General features: G+C 39.5%; 1 protein-coding gene across 2 annotated transcripts in view; it reads left to right on the top strand.

The window, feature by feature from the left end:
- ADAM23 (ADAM metallopeptidase domain 23) overlaps positions 1–22,757 on the top strand; it is a 147,026-nt gene that overhangs the window by 23,539 nt on the left and 100,730 nt on the right. For both annotated transcript variants that reach the window (XM_033112242.1, XM_033112241.1), the window contains exon 3: positions 9,160–9,236. In XM_033112242.1, coding sequence (XP_032968133.1) covers positions 9,160–9,236 — 77 coding nt within the window. The remainder of the gene's footprint in view (positions 1–9,159; positions 9,237–22,757) is intronic.

Here is a 22,757-nt window from a genome sequence, read left to right as displayed (position 1 = left end):
ATTCTAAATGTTAGTTTTGAAGATTGTGTGACTACAGGCTGAATGGTTGGCATTTTGCAGAATTCTATGGAAGCTGAATGTTAGAGAAAATGAGGTCATATCAATATTAGCTTTTCCACATCTAGCTTTGAGTAAAGTATGTGTAGCACACATGACATTTGTTTTGAGTAAAATTGTGATACACGGCAATCGTGAACCTCTGTGTCTAGGAACAGGCCTTAATAGTGTTCCTTGGAGAGTCTCTGGGCACCTGCATATTTGTAAAATGGAGAAATCCATTTTTGCCTTGCCCCCCACCTGTTTGAAAGTTGTTCTTTCCATCCAAAAGGGCAGAATGCAACCCATCCATAGTCATAGCTAAGGTCAGAATTCAGAGCAAAGGACTGAGCCAGACACGGCTAAGAACCAGAAAACTCAGACTCTCTCTAATCCATAGCTGTAAGCAGAGCAAAAGAAGTCTCCACCTTAACCTGTGACACACATTTTGAATAGGGTAGATTAGGAAAGCAAAGACCTCTTAGGAGTATGGTTGTCAAACAGCTCTGTATTTATGGTGAACTCATAAGCAGAGCCTGAAAAAATTTCTTCAAATAGAAATAACAGTGCTGGTTTAGAGGTCCCAACGCAAATCAGCTCTGAGCAAGAGAGTGTGAGACCCACCAAAGAAAATCAGTAGAATCAAGATACCTCAGGCCTACACAGATCTGCTTCGTCTCCCTTAGTTGTCCATAGTCAGTAGTTTCTTAGTGAGGGAGACCTGGAAATTAATTTGGAATTTACTCTACAGCATTTATGGTTTGCTGGATATAACAAGGTTCATAAATTTCATTTTGTATTTCAGACTCATCCATTCTTGACTAACTCTTATGTGGTCATCATACAAATCCAAATTAAAGAAGCTTCTTTTGCTATAGATAGATATGTGACTGGAGTCCCCTGGGCTGTTGTAGCCAGTGTTCCAAGGACCAGAGTGAGCAGACCAGAAAAGTCTCATGGAGTGCTGCCTTCTGGAGGTTTTCTTCTTTCAGGGCAGTATTAACATTATATAAGCAAATTAAAAAATGTTCAATGAGTCACAGATGTGAAGCATGGAGCTTGGTGTCTTTTGCTTTTCAAAACTTATACCCTACTTCTTCTATTCTTCTATTTAAATTATTTAGTGGGTATTCAATAATTTTGGCTAGAAATTAAAAAAATAGGTTCTTATTTTATGACAAAAGTGTCAACAGAGAGAAGCACTCCTTGGAGTTATGCTCTGTGGTGATGTAGAAATTGATGGGGAAAAAGAACAAGGTGAATCACACCTCAGCCACTAGATGAATGCATCAAATGAAATGTTACTATTCAGGAAGGTAGCACAAAGAAACTGCTTCCATGGCAACTGTTGTCATAGTTGTATTTTTACTCTTCATTCGGAAAATATATGAAAGCTAAATAATAGAGCTGTAGTGATACTTGTAATGCTTTATCCATTTTCAAATAGCAAGAGATCTGAAGGCTTATGATTTCATCTCTCTTTTGAGTTGGCATTGTCTGTTTAATATCCAGCAAACATTAATCACTAGGGGTAAATTTATAGAAGACGGTTCATGTAAATTTCCAAAGATGATTTGTCAGTGAAAGTGTATCATTACAGAGTTCTGGGATGCTAAATGATCACTAAGGAAGATCTTAGTGCTACCCTTTAGGGCTAACAAGATTCCCCCCGCCAAGTTGAAGTAATATTAGATGTAGCTTCTCTTCTTTGGCTGGCTATGAGGAATTTTAAAAATAAATTTTTAGTACTGTAACTCATGATTTATTCATTGGACTATCTGTTTGGATTATTAATGCCTATTTTTCTTCTTTCTCTGCAGTGTCTATCTTTTTTCTGTATCAAACTTTGAGAGCACCTCAAACTGAGGGTAGGTAAGAAAAGGGAGGACAATGAAACCATTGTTACTTTAAAATTGGTTTATTTAGAAAAAAGCTCCTGTAAAAGATTTGGTCAGAAGTTAACATTCAACATGCTATCCTTTTTTTCTGTATCATCAGGTTGGATAATTGAATGTTGGCCAGAGTTCTTTCAGAGTAGGAGTTCTATCTTTCTGGCTCGGTTGGCACCGAGAACAAGGTCAAACAATGACCTCCTTCCTTCCCTGGCAGATACTGATCTGTCAGGGGCCTGTGAGAAGAGTGTGCTTCGCTGATGTTTTGGGGTTGTATCTATAATATCTGTTAAGGCTGGGACTTCAGCTTTTAGTTTAAGGCTGCAACATAGCTTGATCAACAAAATACATTAGTATTTTCTGGGCTTCTTGTATGTGTTTACATGCCTTATTGAGCTCATGAAATGCATGATTTTATAATAAACTGCCATGTTTTAATTCTCACCACAATCCAAACTGTAGTTAATGCTCCAGAATAGATAGCATCCTGTGTTTTACTCTAAAAGCATGTTTCTTAAGTCTCTATTTATTAGCAAACACTTAGAAACACTTGGAAATTTCATCCTATTCAATCAGCCCTAGAGATATCTGAATTCTATCTTTAAATGTTGAGAAAGACTTCTCTAGGAAGCTTTTCCTAGCTCTCTCCAGCCTTCAGCATTCTTGTTCCGCAAATTTAAATGTACTCGTTACACAGACCATACACTTCATATTAAATTGGGTAATTAATTGTGCTTACATTATATGTGGCATATTTGCAAATAATATTTATTATTATTATTATTGAATCAAAGTATTGTATTTCTTACTCTTTGTGTTTTCTCATCTCATTTCCCTAACCACATTATAGACTTTTTGAAATAAATACTCATTTTCTATATCTTTATATTTGCCACAGTATGTCACACAAGGTAGGGATTCAGTGCCAGTTTGTTAATGGGTTAACCAATAATCCTGTGAATTGGAACATGCTGGAAGGAAACATGATATGCTCTCCCCCATGCTACCTATTTAAGTGCATCTTGGGAAGAATGTTCAGCAAATTACCTTAATTTGCAAAATTGCCTTCATGTAACATTGCAGCTGTTCCATTTTTCAGGAAAATGATTCATATTATTTTAAAGACACGACAACTTGAACAAGGTCAAAGCACAATACCTAACGGTAATTAGCAATAAAAAATATAAAATTTGCAAATTTTGCAGAGTACAAATGCACATTGGATTTTCTAGAAGATAACTAGCTGTATTGGGAGAGAACTTTTAAGGTGGAGCTGACTGCTAAAATGTTAATGTAAATTTTTTGTTTTTTTCCTTTCGCCTTTTACTTTACCCCCTCTTTCCAAAATCATTGAATTCCTGTTGGTAAGCTATTATTTATTTATATTTTAATGACCGATGTTTAATGAACATTGAGGTTTGGAGGTGTGAGGATTTCTGGCGTGATCTTTTTGGCACTGAACTGAAGCAAACACCTCATCTTTCTTCCTTTGCTGTGTGACCTTGGACAAAAACATTATTTAACCTCTCTGTGCCTTGAAAAATTTTCTTTCTCAATGAAAAGGTGATAAAAATGTCTACCCTATTAACTTCAGGGGGTGCTGTATTATTCTGAGTAATTGAGATAATTAAAACACAAGGAATGTAGGGCATTATTGTTTTTATCATATACTTGATCACATTGGTGATTACCAATGTGCAAATTTAGAATAGGAATTAGAACCAGACTGTAATTAAGAATGGTCTATTGATTCTCTTTTGGACTTCAAAACTCGTAAGATATATTCACATATTTGAGTTGTTGCATTATACAGAATAAAGATCCACAAGCTGAACTTTTGTGTTTTTCCTGCTGTGGGATAGACCACATTAGTCATTTACAGAAAAGCCTATATGATGGAAAGAAAAGGATGTATTTTCCTCAAACTTATTTCAATTTAAACTTGACAGTTTATTTCTTATTAGAGTTTAATTATTTGGGTCACTGGATTCTGTGTCTGCTGTATTTATACGAAGAGAAAAACATACTATGCAACCAAGTTGTTGCAAGCCTCTTTCAACAACTCAACCCATTATAACAAAGCAGCCTCCTTCTAGCTGATTCTCTTCCTCTCTTCTTAGTTGGTGAATTTTCAAATCCGTCTTCTCTGAAACATCATAAAATGTCCTGAATCTCAAAAGAAGGTGGTATTTGAGATTCTGTGATTCTTTTTCCACCATATTTGAAGAGTAGAAACTCATGAAGAGTGTATTGAAAAATTAAGAGTAGGAGAAAAAAAAAAACATAAGCAAAAAAGATAAAGGGAGAGAAAACTACTTCCTGAAAAGGTTATAGTTTATACACAGACACACATACACATACAATTACAACATATATCTTTGATATTTTAATGAGCATAGAATAAGTAAAGTTATCATAGCAATGGGGCAAATAAAAACAAGAAAAAATTACCTGCCGTCTCACTAGTATTCAACTATATAGCTGTTTTACTTTTTCCGTGATTCCTTCTGGTACAGAAGACAGTTTTATTAATCCTTGCCTCTAACTTTAATTGCAGCATTTTGTTCTCGGTGGCGCCTTCTTTCCTGGAAGCCCACAGCCCTCTTTAGGAAGCAGAGCTTGTACCATCCCACCAATGTCTGCTCAGGCCTGCTTATAGACTCCAGGGCTTCTGCCTCCAGTTGAAAGCATTTTCTTATCTGATTAATATGCCACTCTGGATATGTTTCCTTTGTAACTTAAATCAGCATCTCCCTAAATAAATGAGGTATGTCTTAAGAGCAAGGACTCTTTCCAAATTTTCTTGTTTCCCAAACCATATGCATTATAGAGCATACTAAACTAAAATACATGCTCAGAGGATGTTCTGATTAATAGAGTAGATACATCAATTCAAGTTACTTTCTACTGAATTATGAAATACAGTCTTATACTATTTTCTGAATTCTGGAAAAGTATAAACCTTCCATTTCTCGTATTCAGTTCCAGTTATGTACACACTCTATAGTAAACTCACAAATCCTTTCCAATAGTAAAGAATACTGATTGAACACTCATTCTGTGTGAAACATTTTTGCATGAAAACATATATATTCTGGAAATGCCGGCTTTTTATTTCTATCAGTAGGTAGTCATCTTTTTTTTCTTGCTTTCATGTCTATATTAATGTTAACTGTTCTAGAGTATAAGTCCCAAGAAAATATAACTGTGTCTCTTGAGCTTTTGGAATGTTCCTCACACAAAGCTGAGCATATGATTGCTTCATACCAAAGCATTGCTTCCGAAGATGCAAAACCAGTTTTAGCTGAGGACCCTGACAGTCTTCTGAACTTATTTAATATACCATTAGGTGCCATCTACTCAAAGGAAAAAAACAGAGCAACAAAAGCACATTGTTAATATGTGTAAATTGTTCTTCAGTGAAGGAGTTTTGTGTATATAATTGAGTTCAGTTGTTTTTGTTTATAGAGCTCCTGTTAGTTCCCTGTGCCAGATTCTGAGTTGAAAGAAAAATATCAAAATGCTCAGGGAACAGCTGTTGTCAGTCCTTCAGGGTGGTAATTCTGAGCCCAGGGCTGTGCTTATTCTTATCGTGGAATGACGCTGTTTGACTATAAAACCCTGCATTCTTCCACAGCTAGTACAGTGACTGTCCTTGTAAAAACAATTGTTAGTCATCAAGCCTACTTAACAGATATCTCGAAGGAGAAAATCAGTCGTTAGGACCTTATGTGTGTTCATGAACTCATCTCTGAGGTATTCCTAGGGTCTGAGTTTGTATTATTGAACACATTTCTAAACCTCAGTGTGTAGTTCCTTCTTTATAAAAGAAAAGCAATACTCAGGGTAGGCTTTGGATTTCAGCGGGTGTTGGTGATGGTGGTCAGTGAGTTGACGCTACAATAGTTAATAAACCATAAGTGATATGGCTGCATATTATAAACTTTCTACTCATCCTGGCCATTCTTCTAATTTTTCTATCATTTGGAAGAGGTAGGTTAATATGAAGTAGAAAACAAATATCTGAAAATGGAATTTGTAAAACAATAATAATGAGGACTCATTTTACCTGATTTGAAAACATTTAAAATTGACAATGATCAAAACTACAGTATTTTGTTAAAGAAAAAAGGTTCAAGTGATATGGGATAACAGAGATTTTACAAGTTAAAAGCTGTTTTAATCATGTCTAGGACAGAGCAGAAAGAGTAGAGTGAAGGGCAAAGTAGCATTTGTCAAGTACAGAAGAATCTGTACTCTGTATACAAATGCAGAAAGTATAGCAATGGAAAGAGAAACAGAATATAGGAAAAATAACATACATCCCTCGTATTGAAATTACTTAAAATGGATGCAAGTATAGTAGATGAATATACTAATTCCATTTGATGTTATGTGCAAGGAAGATGAATGCTTGAGGAAATCTTGTACCAACACATATGAAAATGTGCTGCCTCTTAGCGTTAAGATAAGTTAAATGTTAAAACATTCTTGCTGATAAAGGTAATAACATTAGATTTTCTTCCCTTCTATGGAGAAACAGGAATACTGTTAATGGCACTGTAATTGTTTCAGTTGTGGAGAGGAATCTGTCAATATGTTGGAATCATAATGTTGTTATTGATGACGACGATGACAGAGATGATAAAGGGCCAGATACTGGGCTAAGCGGGGGGACATTTATAGGGAAGCTTGCTATATTGGCCACGTGTATGAATCTGGGATCAGACATGTCATTGAACACATTGTAAAAAGCCCCACAGTCTCCACCCCACGTTTTCAGATTCGTTGACTTGTCCTCCAAAAGCTGTTTTCCTATAGGCCATACTCATTTTTACAAATTAAAAGGTTTATTTTTTTCCACATTTATTTTTTACTCAATTTTTGTCAATGTTTTCCTCCATGACCTGAATGTCTTTTCTTCTCCTAGAAAGTGGATTCTTAGTCATCTTTGGAAATACTGTTCAATCTCTTCATGTCAGTGAAGCCTTGGTCTCTGTGACCCCTGCGGCACACTGAGGCTGGCAGCTTTCCCTGCCATCCTGGAGACTGACACTTCCTTTGAGGGCATGCCTGTGTCCCAGCCATCTTTGTAGACAGAGTGGGACTTAACACATGTATGTGGAATGAGTGACTGAAAAAAAAACAAAAACAAAGGAAAAATCTCAAGATTAATATTATTTTGCTAGCTCTATATTAAATTCTGTTAAACTGAATTTTGTCAGATTGACTTGGTATAAACTTATTTAACAGTGATCAAATTCTATAAAATGGGGTAAGCAGTTACCACCATGCTATTTTATTTTGCAACAGGGTTTGTTGGGGTTTGTACTTGTCTCATTGCTTATTTGCTGTAAAATGAGCCTTTTACTGGGTCACTGTCAGGTTTTTCTTAGTATTTGTAAAGATGCTCAAGAAGGTACGTTTATCAGCACTGTTAGGCCATGGTATTCTTAATGAACTCTTTTCTACTATTTAATATTCTTAACAGAAAATAGAACTATCTTATTTTCAGGAACTAAGCTTTTTTTTTTTTTTTTTTTTAAAGGCTTTTGGGACCCAGCTGGAAAATGTCCTTTTTGTACAAATTATTCATCAATATATAAAACTTCATGCAAAAATTAATGCTTCAAGACACAGAATGAATTTAAAGACTATATATGATATTTGTATTAGAGAGAGAGAGGTTCTTCTGCAGATGATAGAGACCACATTGGACCAGACAGAAATTTCTTTCTCATGTGGTTGTCTGCATGCAGGAAACCTAGATCAAGTGCAGTGACCTTGTTCCACACATGGTTGTTTGGCGTTTGCATGCTATCCCATGGTGTTCGGGATTCTGGTGCCTTCTCATTATTTTGTATTTAAAATTTAGTATTTGTTAATTTCCTTTTTTTATTTATTGATTATTATAGAGTGACTATCTGATCATCAGTTGTGCTTGATAAGAAGTAGAAGTCATGGTTTATAGTATTTTATAGGTTTGGCAGGATAGAATAAGTCTTGACAATAAATATTTTGTTAATTAGTTGAAAGATCAAATATTTTGGGGAAGGGTCATTCATCTACAACTATTTGCAAGACGCTTATGATGTGAGTTGTGGAGCTCACCGTGCAGGATGGGATGGGAAGCCCCCATGTCCTTGGAGGGAGGAACAAATAAAGTTATCCTGAAGCCCTGAGGACAAAGAGTTCATTTTCATTCATGCTTGTGAAGGAGAGCTTCATGGAAAGTAATGCAATCATGTTGTCCTTGAAGAAGGAGTAGATTTCAATAATGGAGGAGGGCCACGAGGAGCATGGGTGGTATTGAGGGGAAGATGGGAGTGGAAAGTGTCTGGTTGCTATGCATGTAGCACTTCACTGGTGATTTGTAACATCCACTGTGTTTTAGGAATGAAGTCTGGAGGAGGGATGTTTGTTAGCAAGGGAGGGGGAGCGGGTTGTGAATGTTGCATCTATCCTTGTCCTTTTCTTTCCTGAGAGGGTGACAAAGGAGAGTTTTATCTTGGATAACATTTTGACAAAACTTTATTGATTTGTTAATTGACATTATTCAAGAAGCTTCTGTGAGCTATACTAATCTTTAACACCTACTACCTATGATTTATGTTTAGATGAGATTATCTTTGTAGTTTGAGTTAAAGCACAGTAATGGCAATATCTGTAAATGTGTGACTTTTAAAGGGGGGCATAAACTCTCACTATGCACATGGGTGTGGTTCTAAGTGCTTTTGAATTTGAAAGTTGTCCCATTTTACTGTCACATTCTGCTGACACATCACTTAGAGAAAGTTCCAATTCCTGATGACTAGCAGAGAGCTGACATAGTTTTTCACTTAGGTGTGCAGAAAGAATTGGTTAGCTTTGTACACAAAATAGGCTGAAAGCAAGCTTTAATTAGTCAGACTTTTGCATAATTCATCATGGTCACTTTGTGAGTCCAGCTGAATATACTCTTGATTTTTATCGTGATGTGTTCATTTTAAAGGCCTCATTCATTGTCTTTTATTAGTTTCTTGCTGCACAGATATTTAGGTCTTCCAACTAAAGCCATGACAATGTACCTACTCTTCTTTTAAAAAAATGAATTGTTACATAAGGATCCATAAAGAAGTGAATCAATCCATAAAAAAGTTCTTATTAAATATCATTCTTGATATTGATATATTCAGCTTTGAAGACAAGAAAGTAAGCTAAGGATTTTTTTTCTGTCTTTTTGGATCCATAGGCTGTCCATCTAGCCCAGGCAAGCTTCCAGATTGCAGCCTTCGGCGCCAAATTTATTCTTGACCTCACACTGAACAAGTAAGTATTTAGTCATAATCCTGTTAAGCAAGTGCAATAAAACTTTATTTCATGATAATGATTAAGTCAAAATAATGTCTGTTATGACGCAACTGATATTTTCTAGCTGATTGTATGTCATGTAGCACTTAAAGAAAAATATACAAGTCTGAAGTTATTTCAATCTTTTTTTCTTTTCCAGAAAGAAAAGGCATTTAACATTTAACTTGTTAAGTATCTCAAATGCAGTACTGAACCCTGTTTCCCTGAAAATAAGACCTAGCCAGACCATCTGCTCTAATGTGTCTTTTGGAGCAAAAATTAATATAAGACCCGGTCTTATTTTACTATAAAATACTATATAAGACCGGGTGTTATATAATAATATATAATATAATATAATATAATATAATATAATATGATATAATACCAGGCCTTATATAAGACCGGGTCTTATATTAATTTTTGCTCCAGAAGACACATTAGAGCTGATGGTCCAGCTAGGTCTTATTTTTGGGGAAACAGGGTAGATATTATGATTTTAAATGAAATAAATATTTGAAGTAATGTTAATTAAATGTTAACTACAATCATTACTATGTATGGGAAGCATGATAAATTACTGACTCAAACATAATTAGACTTCAGTCGAGAAATTTCTTCCATTTTACCTGGCATTGTGCAATTCGTATGACTTCTGTATGAAGAACAAAGAAAATGATGACTTGCAAATATTTTGATAAGGTTCTTTGCTTTGTAATTTGTTCTAATACATGTTTTTAGACATTTTGATCCTGTTGAAAATTTACCTTTTTTTCCCCTCTGAGCATATGTTTATGTTGATATTTAAATGCTATTTCCTAAGTTGAAACCAATTGTGCAGATGTCTTTGTACAAAGCATGAGCAAGAGGTGTTGACATAATCAGGGCTCTTCAGCCTCTAATTGAGCTAGCAGTGGACTTCCTTGGGTGAAAGGGATTTCCTGTATGATTTTCTTTAGTTTAAGAAGCTTCCATCAGTATTTTAAACTCATCACTATTTTGACCAGAGCTGTATCTTGGACAGAAAAATACCATGTAATGCTTTCAGACACCATAAGGTAGGTGACCGCAGTCAATATCTGAGAAATTGCAAAGGACTATAAAGAACAACTATTAAATTTCTTGTATGCCAAATTCTGTGAACTCTGCAGAAAAAAATGCAGAGTCAGCGCGGGTGCACCTTACTCAAGTTTTATTGCAGCTTTAACTCGGAATGAGTCAGCAGAACTGAGAATTTCCTTTGTTAAAGGTATTGCAGGTTTTCCTCTCTGACTCTGCTGAACACTGGTGGTGTTCCTTTTCACCGTGCTTTGTCAGCACTGCGTCTGCCTGAGAGATTGGTCTTGCCAAATCTTAGGCTATGTTGAGAAGCAAGGTATGGCTAATTTCAGTGTTTAGTTCCTCTCTTCCTTTAGCTCCTACTGTAGTGATAGCAACCAACATTGCTATGTGTTTTTAACATTAAATATCACGGTCACAGCACAGTCTCCCAGTCACATGACTGAGAAAGTGTCATATGGGGTAGCCAGGGTCCTTAGAAGTCTGGAAACAAACCAGACGGTTATTTACCACTAATATTTAACATGCGGAGGAATCAAGTTGAGCACCACTATGAGCAGCCCTTGCCTTCAGGATCTTATAATCTAATTGGGACAGGTCACTAGATGACGATGTAATTTTAGAAGTGTGGAATTTGTTGTGCTCAAGATGAACATGGAATGCTATGGTAGCACCAAAGAGAGGCAGCTCTTTCAGGCTGGAGGAGTGTGAAAAGGCATCTTGGAAAAGGTGATGCTTGAGCTAAATCTTGGAGAATAAGTGCTAGTGAGGAAAGGAAGTGTTGGGGATGGATGAGAGAGAGAGAGAGAGAGAATGGGGAATTATGTTCTAGAGGAGATAGTGTGGGCTTAGGAGGCAGGGCCGTGTAGCAGTGTGGCATGTTAAGGGAGCATGAGTTTTTTTTATTGAACTGCATGGTAAATGACCAGGTTGAGGCAGAGGGATATGAGTTAGGAGAGGTAGGCCCAGGGACCACTCAAGTCATGGACGATCTTGGATGTCATACTCAAGTGCTTGGCCATTATCCCCTAGACCATAAAAAATGAAGTAGGAGAATAAACAGAAGTTCTGTTCTCAGGAAGTGCGGAGAGGCACGGAGAGGGAATGCTCTCAAGATCTTCAGTTGATAAAAATCATTAAAATTGCTTTGATGTGGATGATGAGGCAGAAGGAGGAGTTAAAGTTAACAGGTGTCTTGAATGGATAGCGGGGTGGAAGGTGGATCCAGCTGAAATGCGCAGCCCAGGGAACAAACAGTTTAAATGGTGAAGGGAAAAGAGTATGAAATCAGAATAAACATAATTGATTCAAATCAAGGGGCTTTGGGACACATATGAAGCCATGTCTAGGAGGCAGGTGGCTATAACAGTCTGAAGCTCAGGGAAGACAAGGGGGCTGGAGATAGTGCAGTTGAGAGTCACTTCCATAAAAATGTGAATGACAAACCTGGTTGTGAAGGAGATTGTCAGGAAGGGTGGGTAGAAAGGAGAACATAAGCTAGGAAGATAGTTAAGAGGTGAGGAGAGGAAGAGGAGCCCATGAAGGACCAGAGGATGAGTGATCAGAGAACTGGGAGGAGAATCAGAAGCATGATTAAATAGAGAGTTTCAAAACAGGAAGGTGTGATCGTCACACGAAGTAGAATGATTTACTGAGCTAAGGGGCAAAGATTTCCCTTTGCATTTGCCAATTAAGTAACCAGTAGTCGTCTGAAGGCAGTTTCAGGGAAGCTCTGGGGTCAGAAACCAAGTTACAACGGGCTGGGAGTGAATGAAAGGTGATGTGAAGACAGCAAGTAGCCATTGAGGAGGTTTGAGAAGGAAAGAGAGCTAGGGTAGGAGCTAGGAAAAGACACTGGGGCTCAAGAGAGGGCCTTTTAGGGATAACAGCAAGATGATAGGCTGAGAGATGGAGGTGAAGTTACAGAAGAGAGCGGAGATAATTTATGGAGCAGGATCTGGGTGAAAACAGAAGGGTGTGAGCTCAAGGGCACGAGGGCAGAATTGAGTTTTGAACCAGGAGAGGCAGTTCCTTCCCAATTTGCGTGAAGGTATTATTGTGTCTGCAGTTAAGAGACGGGTGTTCAGGTGAAGGGATGGAGTTTAGGGAGTGCATCTCTAAAGATTTCCTTCTTCTTGGAGACAGTGTTATATCTGCGTTAGGGATTGGGATGGAGAGGGAGGGTGGCTTGGGGCTTGGGAAAAATGATGGAAGTTGAGGTTAATTGCTGAGAACCATGGGTGAGGAAGTGCACCAAGGTCGTGTTAAAGAATTTATGAGCAACCTTCATTGTAAATCATGTGTTCGTCTTAGCATTATTCTTCCTGATGTGTTTTTGTTTTTGTTTTTAAACATGGAGTGCTCCATCACTACAGAGTGTGAGGGAAGGAGGCAGATTGTAGCATGGGTCAGGGTTCCGTTTTTCTGGCAGTAGCACAGAAGAAGAACAATGGCGGCAGACCTCTCTGAATACTGGTAAATAACTTGGGTAGTTAAGTATCAGGATCGAGGCTGGCTAAGAAAGGAGCTGAGGTCAAGAGGAGGCTTATAGACTGGGAGAAAATGCGTCCCCGTAGGGAAAAGTAAATGCGGGGGGAGGGAAACCAGGAGAGCTCTAATCATGTGGACGCCCCCCGCCCCCTATGCAGAGTCCCGATCCATCTGAGTGCAACGTGAGTGCCATACTGGTATGACCTGGAGATGGGAATTGCACTCTATATGCTTATGACGTGTTTTGGCCAGGGTGGATCTCAAGTTTAAATGACTTTCAATGGCTGGGATTAACTAAAAAGTTGATCCCTGTTAGAATGAAGAGTCAACAGAATTTTTCATCAGTCATGAAGGAACCAAAATAGCTCTGGAGGAAAGAGGGATCTCATTTCCATCATAGTGTTGTCATTGCCACACTATTGACAACAATAAGTTGTTAAAGGAGGGAAAAGGGAAAAGGTATATGATAAGTATATGGGCTCAGAGAAGGAATGAAACCGTAATGATGTTAAAATAAACTAATAAAAGCAGTGGCCATAGGGTGTAGATGGTTAATGATGTCACCAGGCCTGGACTGCCAGCTTATGAAGATTACCCCGATGTGAGTTCCTGAGAAGGGAGACTTTTGGAGTCTGTGCTTTCATAGATTGAACAAGCGAGGCCTTAGCTTGCTGAGGCATCTCGTGGCAGAGGTGTGTGTTTTATTTATTTGTTCAGCAAATGTTGAGTGAGCATCTGCTATATGCCTGCGACTGCTATAGGTGCTGGTGCTGCAGGGAACAGGATAGACAAGGTCCCTGCCTCCCCGATGGAGCTTCATTCCAGGGCAAGAAGCAGACAGTTAACCACTAAATAAAGATAAGTGCATTGAAGAACATGCAACTGGGCTGTGTGATGGAGAGGGATTGCCGGTGGGGGTGGCCAATGTGACTTAGATGCCACGGAAGCCAGAAGGTCTGTCTGAGGAAGGACATTGAGCTGAGACCTGATCGTCGAAAATGAGGCACTGGATGAAGCTTGGAGGCTGAGGGGTTCCATACAGCGGGGGCAGGAAGACAGCAAGTGCTGAGGAGAACGTGGAATGTTCAGGCAGGACAGAGGCTGGTGTAACTGGAGTAGTGGGGAATGGGATGGTTTGGAGACAGGAGACGAGATCAGAGAGGATGCCATGTAGCCAGAACTTGTCCGTGGTGAGGTGTTTGGGTGGGAAGCCATTCAAGGGCAGTTCAGCATGGACGTCACACCATTGGATTTACATTTTATTTGCCCAAAAGGTCTAATTATGGCCTCAGAGGACCTTAGTCATATTCCTTTCAGGATACTCTCTTTTTCAATTTGTTTTGCTTTTCCTCTAGAATAACCATTGTTCCAAATTACAGAAGGTTTAAAAGGGATTACTAGATTAATTATTCTTAATGCGTTTTGATCCTTTGAAATCCTGGAGGGTCTGAGGTTTGTCTTCCCCCTACGTGTGACTGGAATTATGCCAAAGCCTATATTACCTGTAATGAAATTTGTTGGTGTCTTCAGCACATATTTATTGGGAATAACTGTGATCAGAGCTATGTAATGGTTGAAAGCACAGGTTCTGGACTCAGACAGACCTAGGTGTGAACCCAGGGCTGCCATTTACTAATTGCACAAACTTGGGCAAATTTCTCAACTTCTTTTTTAATGACATCTTGAGATATAATTCACACGCCATAAAATTCACTCTTTTAAAGTGTACCTTTCAGTGGTTTTTGAACCGTCTAATTGCAGAACATTTTTGTTGTCCCAGGAAGAAACCTTGTACCCATGGCAGTCACTCTGCATTCTCCTCTCCCCCAAGTCTCTGGCAACTGCTTTCTGTCTCTATGGATTTGCCTATTCTGGATATCTCATATAAATGGATTTGTACAACTTGTGGCCTTTTGTGACTGGCTTCTTTTACTTAGCATGATGTTTTCAAGATTCATCTATGTTGTAGCTGAATCATATGCCATCGTATGGCTATACTCGTATTCTTCTGAAGTTTCAGTTACCTTCCTAAGCTGTAGGTTGTTGTAAGGATCAAATGAGCTAATGTGTGGTACTTATACATGTCTGCCAATTGGAAGGGCTTGTTCAACGCTGTGGACTGAAATTTGTCCTTCTAAAATTTCTGTCGAAACCTGAACCCCCAACCTAATTATATTTGGAGTAGAAGGTTAAATGAGGTCATAAGGGGGAGCTTGATCTAATAGGATTAGTGTTGTTATAAGGAGATAGCAGAGAGCTTTCTCTCCCTGGCCCCATCCCAGGTGAGGATACAACAAGAAGGCAGCCATCTGCAAGCCAGGAATCAGGTCCTCACCAGAAGGTGAATTAGCCAGCATCTTGTTCTTGGATTTCTAGCTTCCAGAACTGTGAGAACCAGATTCCTGTTGTTTAAACCACCCAGTCTATGGCATGTTCTTATGGCAGCCTGAACTGATTAATACACTCAATAAATACTTGTATTTATGATTCGTTATTATTACCCCAGCAAGGCAGTCCCTGGGCTGAGTGTTGAGGGCTTCAGCACTGAAGAAGAGAGTCGCTGATTGCTTGGAGCTTGTGTTCTAATGAGAGCAGCACAAGTCTTTGCTTTGGTTTCAGTCAGTGTTTTTTCTGACTTTCGTGAATGCGAAGAAGGGATACTGTGTGATCTTTTCTCTGCTGAAAGTGGACTGAAGGAAAAATTGGAGACAATATGGCAGGCCGATGGTTGATACGAATTCAAGGTAGTGAGTACTAAGAATTCAGACAACGTACTTCTGTTGAGTTGAAAACGTTTGTGACACATTTTGGTACTTATCCCCTTGTCCTACAGCTGTTTATCAGACATCCATTAAAAATCATGACAACCCTAGTAAGTCACTGAATATTTTATGTTTAACTTTCCAGGACATCTGACTGTGTCCAATGTGAATGCTCAGACCTTCAGCATGCTCTCTTACTTGTTGTGAAGTGAAATTCCTGTAATCCTTCTCTCTTCCACCCATATCAGAGAGGGCAGAAGTCTCAATAAGCATTAGGTGGAAAGCCTTGGTTAATCAGGCAACAGATTGTTTCTAAGAGAACACTACTGTGTTTCCCTGAAAATAAGACCTAGCTGGACCATCAGCTCTAATGTGTCTTTTGGAGCAAAAATTAATATAAGACCTGGTATTATATTACATTACATTACATTACATTACATTACATTATATTATATTATATTATATTATATTATATTATATGATATTATACCTGGTCTTATATTATACTAAAATAAGACTGGGTCTTATAGTAATTTTTGCTCCAAAAGATGCATTAGAGCTGATGGTCCAGCTAGGTCTTATTTTTGGGGAAACACGGTACTCTAGTGAGAGAGTGGCAGGGGGGCAGGGGTCTTACAAGCCTCTCCTGTACATTTGTCTTGAACAGTGTCCAGGAGAGCTATATAATTGGGTGAAATCAATGTAAGACATCAATAGTGGATGGTAATGGCCTAAAACTGAGGCATGGACCTGAAACCTGGAGAGTATGGACTTTGCTCCATTAGGGACCAAGTGAGTAGAGAGAAACAACTCTGATGTTTACAAGGGGCTGGAGGAAATGCTAAAAGCTGTATCATTATTATTGTCAAGCCTTGTCCCAAGCTAAAATAATTGTGCATATGTAATTATCAGCTGTACATGGTTTGCATTCCACACTGCAGAGTGAACAGAGGGTTCTGTCATGAATGGGCTGCTCTAGGGGAAATGCAGGGAAGGTTGTGGATGAACAGGGAGGTGTTTCTCGAGGATGCTCTTCTCTATCTCTCTATTTCCCTGAGAAGGTAATGGCGGAGGAATAATTTCCAGGGTGCCTGGATAATGGGGGCACCATTATGGATGTGCAAGCCTATAATGAGGATAATCTTCACATTCTCATCTCACCACCCTGGAAAAAAGGACCCCGTGGAACCCTTCTTCTTTCTCAGGGAGGTTCTAGTGAAGGACTCACACCTTCACTATGCTTGTTCCGCCATAGGGGGAGGAAGAACAATTGGGCAGAGCCTGACATCAATTGGGCCATTAGCTGGGTACTGATAGATACGCTTACTTTATCTAAAATGATGGAATTAGGCCTTGATGGCTTCCCACACTAAAATATCTGCTCCTGGGTGAGGTGGTAATCCTTTGGTTCTTCTAGAGTTTGTTCAACAATCTGAAAAAATAGTCAGGTACTTGTTATTCTATTTCCTCTGCTTAAAACTGGGTAGCTAGTCTGAACTGGTCTACCTCCACAGACTTACTGGAAAGCCCCTTTAGTCTAAGGTTCCAGCCACATTCTCCAGTCTCACTTGATTAGGTAACCTGTATTTGGGGGCCAGACCTTGTCTTATTTGGCTTTATCCTTTTGTGTACCTACTCTTTTGGTTAGAACATAGAGGGTTGACTGATATCCCAACAGAGACTAAACCTTCTGTAACTTCCAACAAACCCCACGAGGAGACACTGTTAGACCTGGGTCATATCTAGACTTGGCTTTGTTATACATATGTAGATAGTGGTGATACTTGACATTAGGTCTCCAGGAATCTCAGAAAAGGAAAGTTGATGTATTATCCCCAGTTCAGAGAAGTACACAGACCTCAACTACAATGCTCTTCTATGCAAAGATCGTTGCACTGACTCGCAGTGATGTTTCCCGCCACCCAGGGATGGTGTTTGAGGCATGTACTGATGAAAGTGAGAAGGTGGGGTGGTTCGAGGATTCAGATGATTGGAGCAGTCTAAGTCTTCACGTGGAAAGTGAAGGCCTTAAAGAACTGTTAAGTAAGAATAAAGTCATGATGAAAAGCTCTGAAGTAATGCATCTGGCAAGGTGGTTAGGGATTTAGGAAAAGATCTTTATTCTAATTTTTGGGGGAATCAGCGGTGTTTGACTTAAGATGAATATCTAGAACATGCTAATTTAAAGACATACAAGCACACAGTAATTTTCTCATTAAAAGCAGCTCATGCAGTGCTTTTGAAAGAAGAAAATAGCCACATTGATGTATGAGTAGTTTTAGGTAGGTGAAATAAAGAACCTGACTTTCGTGCTGATTGGCATGATTAATTCATTTTTCATTCAGTCAACAAATATTTATTGAGCATCTGGTTTGCATAAGATACTGTGCTGAACAAACCAAGGAATTCAGAGCTGTAAAAGAATTCCTCCTTTCCAAGAGCCCATGGGAAAGAAATAAGATTAAAACGTGATGGGGAGTGATGTGTGAGACCTAGTGCCGAGGGAAGATTTTATGAGGAAGGTGGGATTTGAAATTACTGTTAAAGGATGCTGTGATGCTTTTGGTTCCCCTGGTAGCAGAGCCTGAGGCAAGGATTCTAGGGAATACCTTTAGGGAGTGTGGAAGTGAGATATGGAACAGAAAGGGACTAAAAAGGGATGAGTTCCCACATGCCCAACTGGGGCCCATTCCACTGAGGAACCCTGGGAGTCTGTGGATTCATTCTCTAAAACATGCCGGAATATTTTCTAAATGAAGGGCCAGTAAGCTGGAGTTTTGTCCACCAACTGCCATTTTGTTGTTGGTGGGGTCTATGTCTGGGGGCAATAACTTTTCAGTACTTCCTCTGTGCCTCCTCTGTGGTAGAATGAAAGCCTCGAGGCCAAGGGTCTCAGGTCTTTTCAGTGAGCTACCGTCAGTATATGGAGGTGAATGCTGAGGCCTTGTGGGCAGGGCATATCAGAGTCTGCTACAGATGCTTTCCATTTGGAAAGATGTGGGAGGGAGACAGGCACGTCCATGAGGGGAAATGGCAGAGCAAAGGTGTGAGAGCAGGAAAACATGGAAATCCTTGTGTGAGTGAAGACGGGTGAACCCTTTACTCAAAGCAGCTTGAACATCAAGCAGCTGCTGGAAGGCAGACCAGCTGTTTGGAGTCACTGGATTCTAAGGAGGAATTTCAGTCTCATTCAGCTGAGTGTTATTTCAGCTCTGCAAATTTGGAGATGTGAAATTGAGTTGGTTTTTAAGAAGGAACATGTGAAGAAGAAACAGCCCTGCTACTGCATTTGCCTTTTGCGAGTGGGTAGGACTAGAAATTAGGAGCTCTGGCTGGAGAAGAGTGTGAGGCAAATTGACCTGTACTCTAGCCTTAGGCTGTGGTGTCACTGTCTTGGCTTGTGAATTTGCGTGGCTCCTGAACGAAGATTGGCTGGCCATATGTGTCAGTGCTGACCCTCCACTTCTTTCCTACTATCTGCCACCCGTCAGTTTTACTGCTGAAATTCCTCTCACACATCTGGGTGAGGCAAACAGGGAAAGCACTGGCTTTTTAGAGGCCAGGTTTCAGTTTCAGTCTTGTTGCTGAGGTTGCCAACTACGGCATGCTCCCTCGGGTGTAGTCTGAAGGAGTTACAGATGATGTGTAACTTTCCTCCCCATTTCAGGGTTGTGTCTTTCAAATGCTGCTAATTCATCTGCTAAATGCTTAATATCCTAATTTCAGGGATCTGCATGAGAAAGCCTTTCTACTACAAGAGGAATGATGGTGATAGACCCTGTGCTAAGCCCTTTATCCATATTTTCCAATTTAAATTCCTTTAATCACCCTGTGAGGAGAAGGAGCATGTGATCATTTCCATTTTACAGCTGAGCAACCTAAGACCTGGTGAGACTCAGTCATGTGCTGGTATTCAGCATGGGCTGTCTGTCTGGAGTCTTCTGCTTTACTACCACTTTACAAATAAGCTGGGCATAATTCTAGTGATTGCTCATCTGTTCATATTAAGTGAGGAAAAAAAACCGAACAACTTTAGTAAATTTTTAACAATGTAAAGAAAACCAGAAGTCCCCAATAGGGTTTAAAATAGTCCTGTTTGTTTAGCAGACCATCTGTTATGTGCTGAATTGTGTCCTGTCAAAATTCGTATATTGAAGTCCTAACCCCCAGGACCTCAGAATTTAACTGTATTTGGAGATAAGGACTTTAAAGAGGTTATTAACTTAAAATGAAGTCTTTAGGGTGGGTCCTAATCCAATATGACTGGTGTCCTTATAAGGATAGGAAATTTGGTCGCAGATGTGTGCACAGAGGAAATACCATGTGAAGACGCAGCGAGAAGGTAGACATCTGCAAGCCAAGGAGAGAGGGCTCAGAATGAAATCAACCCTGCTCACACCTTGACCTTGGATTTTTAGTCTCCAAAACTGTGAGAAAATTAGTTTCTGTTGTTTAAGTTGCCAGTCTGTGTTACTTTGTTAAGACAGCCCTAGCAAATTAATACACATTCTAATTATTGCTTACTTATTGCAGTGAGACACTCAGTATTAAGGTGCTGCTTGGTAATGGTAATTCTGTTTGTTTCTCAAAGTTAATATTCCTACTATAATTTCCATCTGCAGGTGGTTGCCATTTGTGTTGGGCTCGGAGGTGCCTGGGAGAGGCCATATTGCGAACCAAGGCTGGTTGCCACTAGTTCTGGACTTGGGGTTTCTTAGCAAGATGTTTAGGGCACTCTGAGGCCAGCGGCTGCTTTTTTGGGGTTTGTGGACCGTTGAGAAATTTTAGGAAGGTCTGCAGCATGAGCCAAGACAGACTGTTTGTATGAAAAAGCCATTTGTAGGGCTGGGTGGTCCCACAAGTTGGGTGGGATGGGGTCTCAGGAAATCACCAGGGTGGGGTGAAAGGTGTTAGCCAGGTTGATTGAGACTCAGACATGGCAACTATCTGCATCTGCATACTGGGTGAGGGGAGGGTTCAACAAAGGAACAATGGCCTCTGCCGGTACTCCTGTCTGGGAGAAAGCGGCCCCTCCAGCCCTCGCCCTGAATCCAGACAATTTAGTTCCTCCTTTTATGTCCCTGACACCTTTCAAACTGCTGCCCCAGAGTTGGACTTCAGAGCAAGTGAGTCCATCAGTGAGTAAGTCCATGTGCAGGCCCTTTAAGAGGAATGCCTGGAACTCCAGCCACCTTGTGTCTCACTCAGCCACAATCTCCACAGATATTCACAGCCGGAAATTGTAGGGACTTCTCTTTCCAGCACTGGAACCCTGGGCTGGGAAGCCTGGTGTGGGGTTGGGACACCTTGTGCCTCAGGCACGACCTTCACAGCTGAGAAATCCCTCCTGATTTTTAGCCACCACACTCGAGTATGAGACCAGCCTGTTCCACATCTTTGCTTCTCCTACCAGCCTCAACGTGGCTTCTTCTGTTTGTCCTTAGTTATAAGACTTCTGTTCAGCTAAACTTCAGGTGATTCTCAGTGATGATTTTTCCGTAGTTTAGTTTTGTTGTAATTTTAAGGTGGTCGTGGGAGGAGACAAGCTTACCTGCTTTACCATCTTGACGGGAACCTCCTAGTGTGTTTTGAGGGATCATGGTCTCTTTTGCATTTATGTACTTTAGGAAGGATAGAACTATTTTGGTAGTTTTGAAAAAGTTTCTGTGATAATAAGGAATCTTAAGAGGCAAAGATCCCCAAAGTTGCTGTACATATTGATTGCCACTGTGCCATGTGCAGTATGATGTAGATGAATATTGCTTTTAAAAATTTTTTAAATTGTTTTTTAGTTTCAGGTTTACAAAACAATATAATAGTCGGACATTTGCACCCCTCACAAAGTGATAACCCCCCCAATCTACTACCCCTATGACATCGAATATAGCCGTTACAATTCCATTGACTATATTCTCTACATTGTTCTCCACATCCCATGACTATATATATAATTATAGTTGATGTTCAGTATTATTCAACTTCAGCTGCAGGCTTATAGCACAGTGGTCAGGCTTTTTATATGTCCTAGAGGCTCAGTAGTAGTCTAGGGTTTCCTGTGATAGCAGGGATGAGTTGCTGTGGGATTCTCTTAAGGCATCCTTTCCTGTCTAGTTCTAAACATTTTGATTCTATTGTGCCAGGTAGCTCTTGTTTTTGCCATATTTTCTCTGATCAAATGAGTACCTGTGAGGTCTCTCTCGACAATTTTTTGTTGAAGAGTTACCCTATATTGAATGATTTGGATGTTATAATTATCATTAGCTTTTGATGACCCATCTTTATGCTAGTAGATTAGATCTAGAAACTCTTGAAAAAATTTATAACAAAAAAAGATTGCCTAAATATTAATAGGTTCTAGTTTTATCTTTTTTAAGGATGTGTATCTGACCTGTTTTTAAAATGGTTTGAGAATGATTTTCACAATTAAACATAATAATACCATGTTTCCCCAAATATAAGACCTAACCAGAAAATAAGCCCTAGCATGATTTTTCAGGATGACATCCCCTGAACATAAGCCCTAATACGTCTTTTGGAGAAAAAAATTAATGAAAGACTTGGTCTTATTTTTGGGGAAACACGTAGCAGAAGCATTAAAAATAAAATCACTATTAAACCATTGGTATTTATGTAGTGATTCTTGACTTCCAAAGGTGGATGAGATCTAGTGTAACTCTTGGGTGGTGAAGGACCATGGATGTTTGCATCTGCCTGCAGTAAGAGACTTCCTTACCCCCCGGCACTCTTGTCTGTTGACAATAATTATTACGATGAATGGGACCCAGGGACATTAAACACGAGGCTGAGGAAATCAGGAGGGGCATAGGAGCTAGCTTTCGATTTTCTAAGTTCCAAGCGATGAGAAGACTCTGATTCCCAGAAAGGAGGAGTCTGTGGCTATAACCTCTTGCACAAGGAGAAAAAAATATGGTATCTAAGAATTTCTAGCAAAATCAAAGAGATCTAATTGTCAATGGGATCACGTGGTACTGTTTATTTAATTTAGGATATAAAAGACGAATCTAGTGAACTAAAAGACTATTTTTTGACTGATGGAGTAAAAGAGACCCATCAGTCTCTGGGTCTCCAATACAGAATGTAGGCAAATACAACTTGAACTTGATTAATTCTCTAGACCACTTATTGGTCTTTTGAAGACAGATTAATATATAGAAATGGTGGCACAAGT

The sequence above is a fragment of the Rhinolophus ferrumequinum genome, chromosome 8, assembly GCF_004115265.2.
Source record: "Rhinolophus ferrumequinum isolate MPI-CBG mRhiFer1 chromosome 8, mRhiFer1_v1.p, whole genome shotgun sequence".
Taxonomy (NCBI): Eukaryota; Metazoa; Chordata; class Mammalia; order Chiroptera; family Rhinolophidae; genus Rhinolophus; species Rhinolophus ferrumequinum.
The sequence above is the reverse complement of the archived record's forward strand: the minus strand, read 5'-3'. Positions and strand labels throughout refer to the sequence as shown.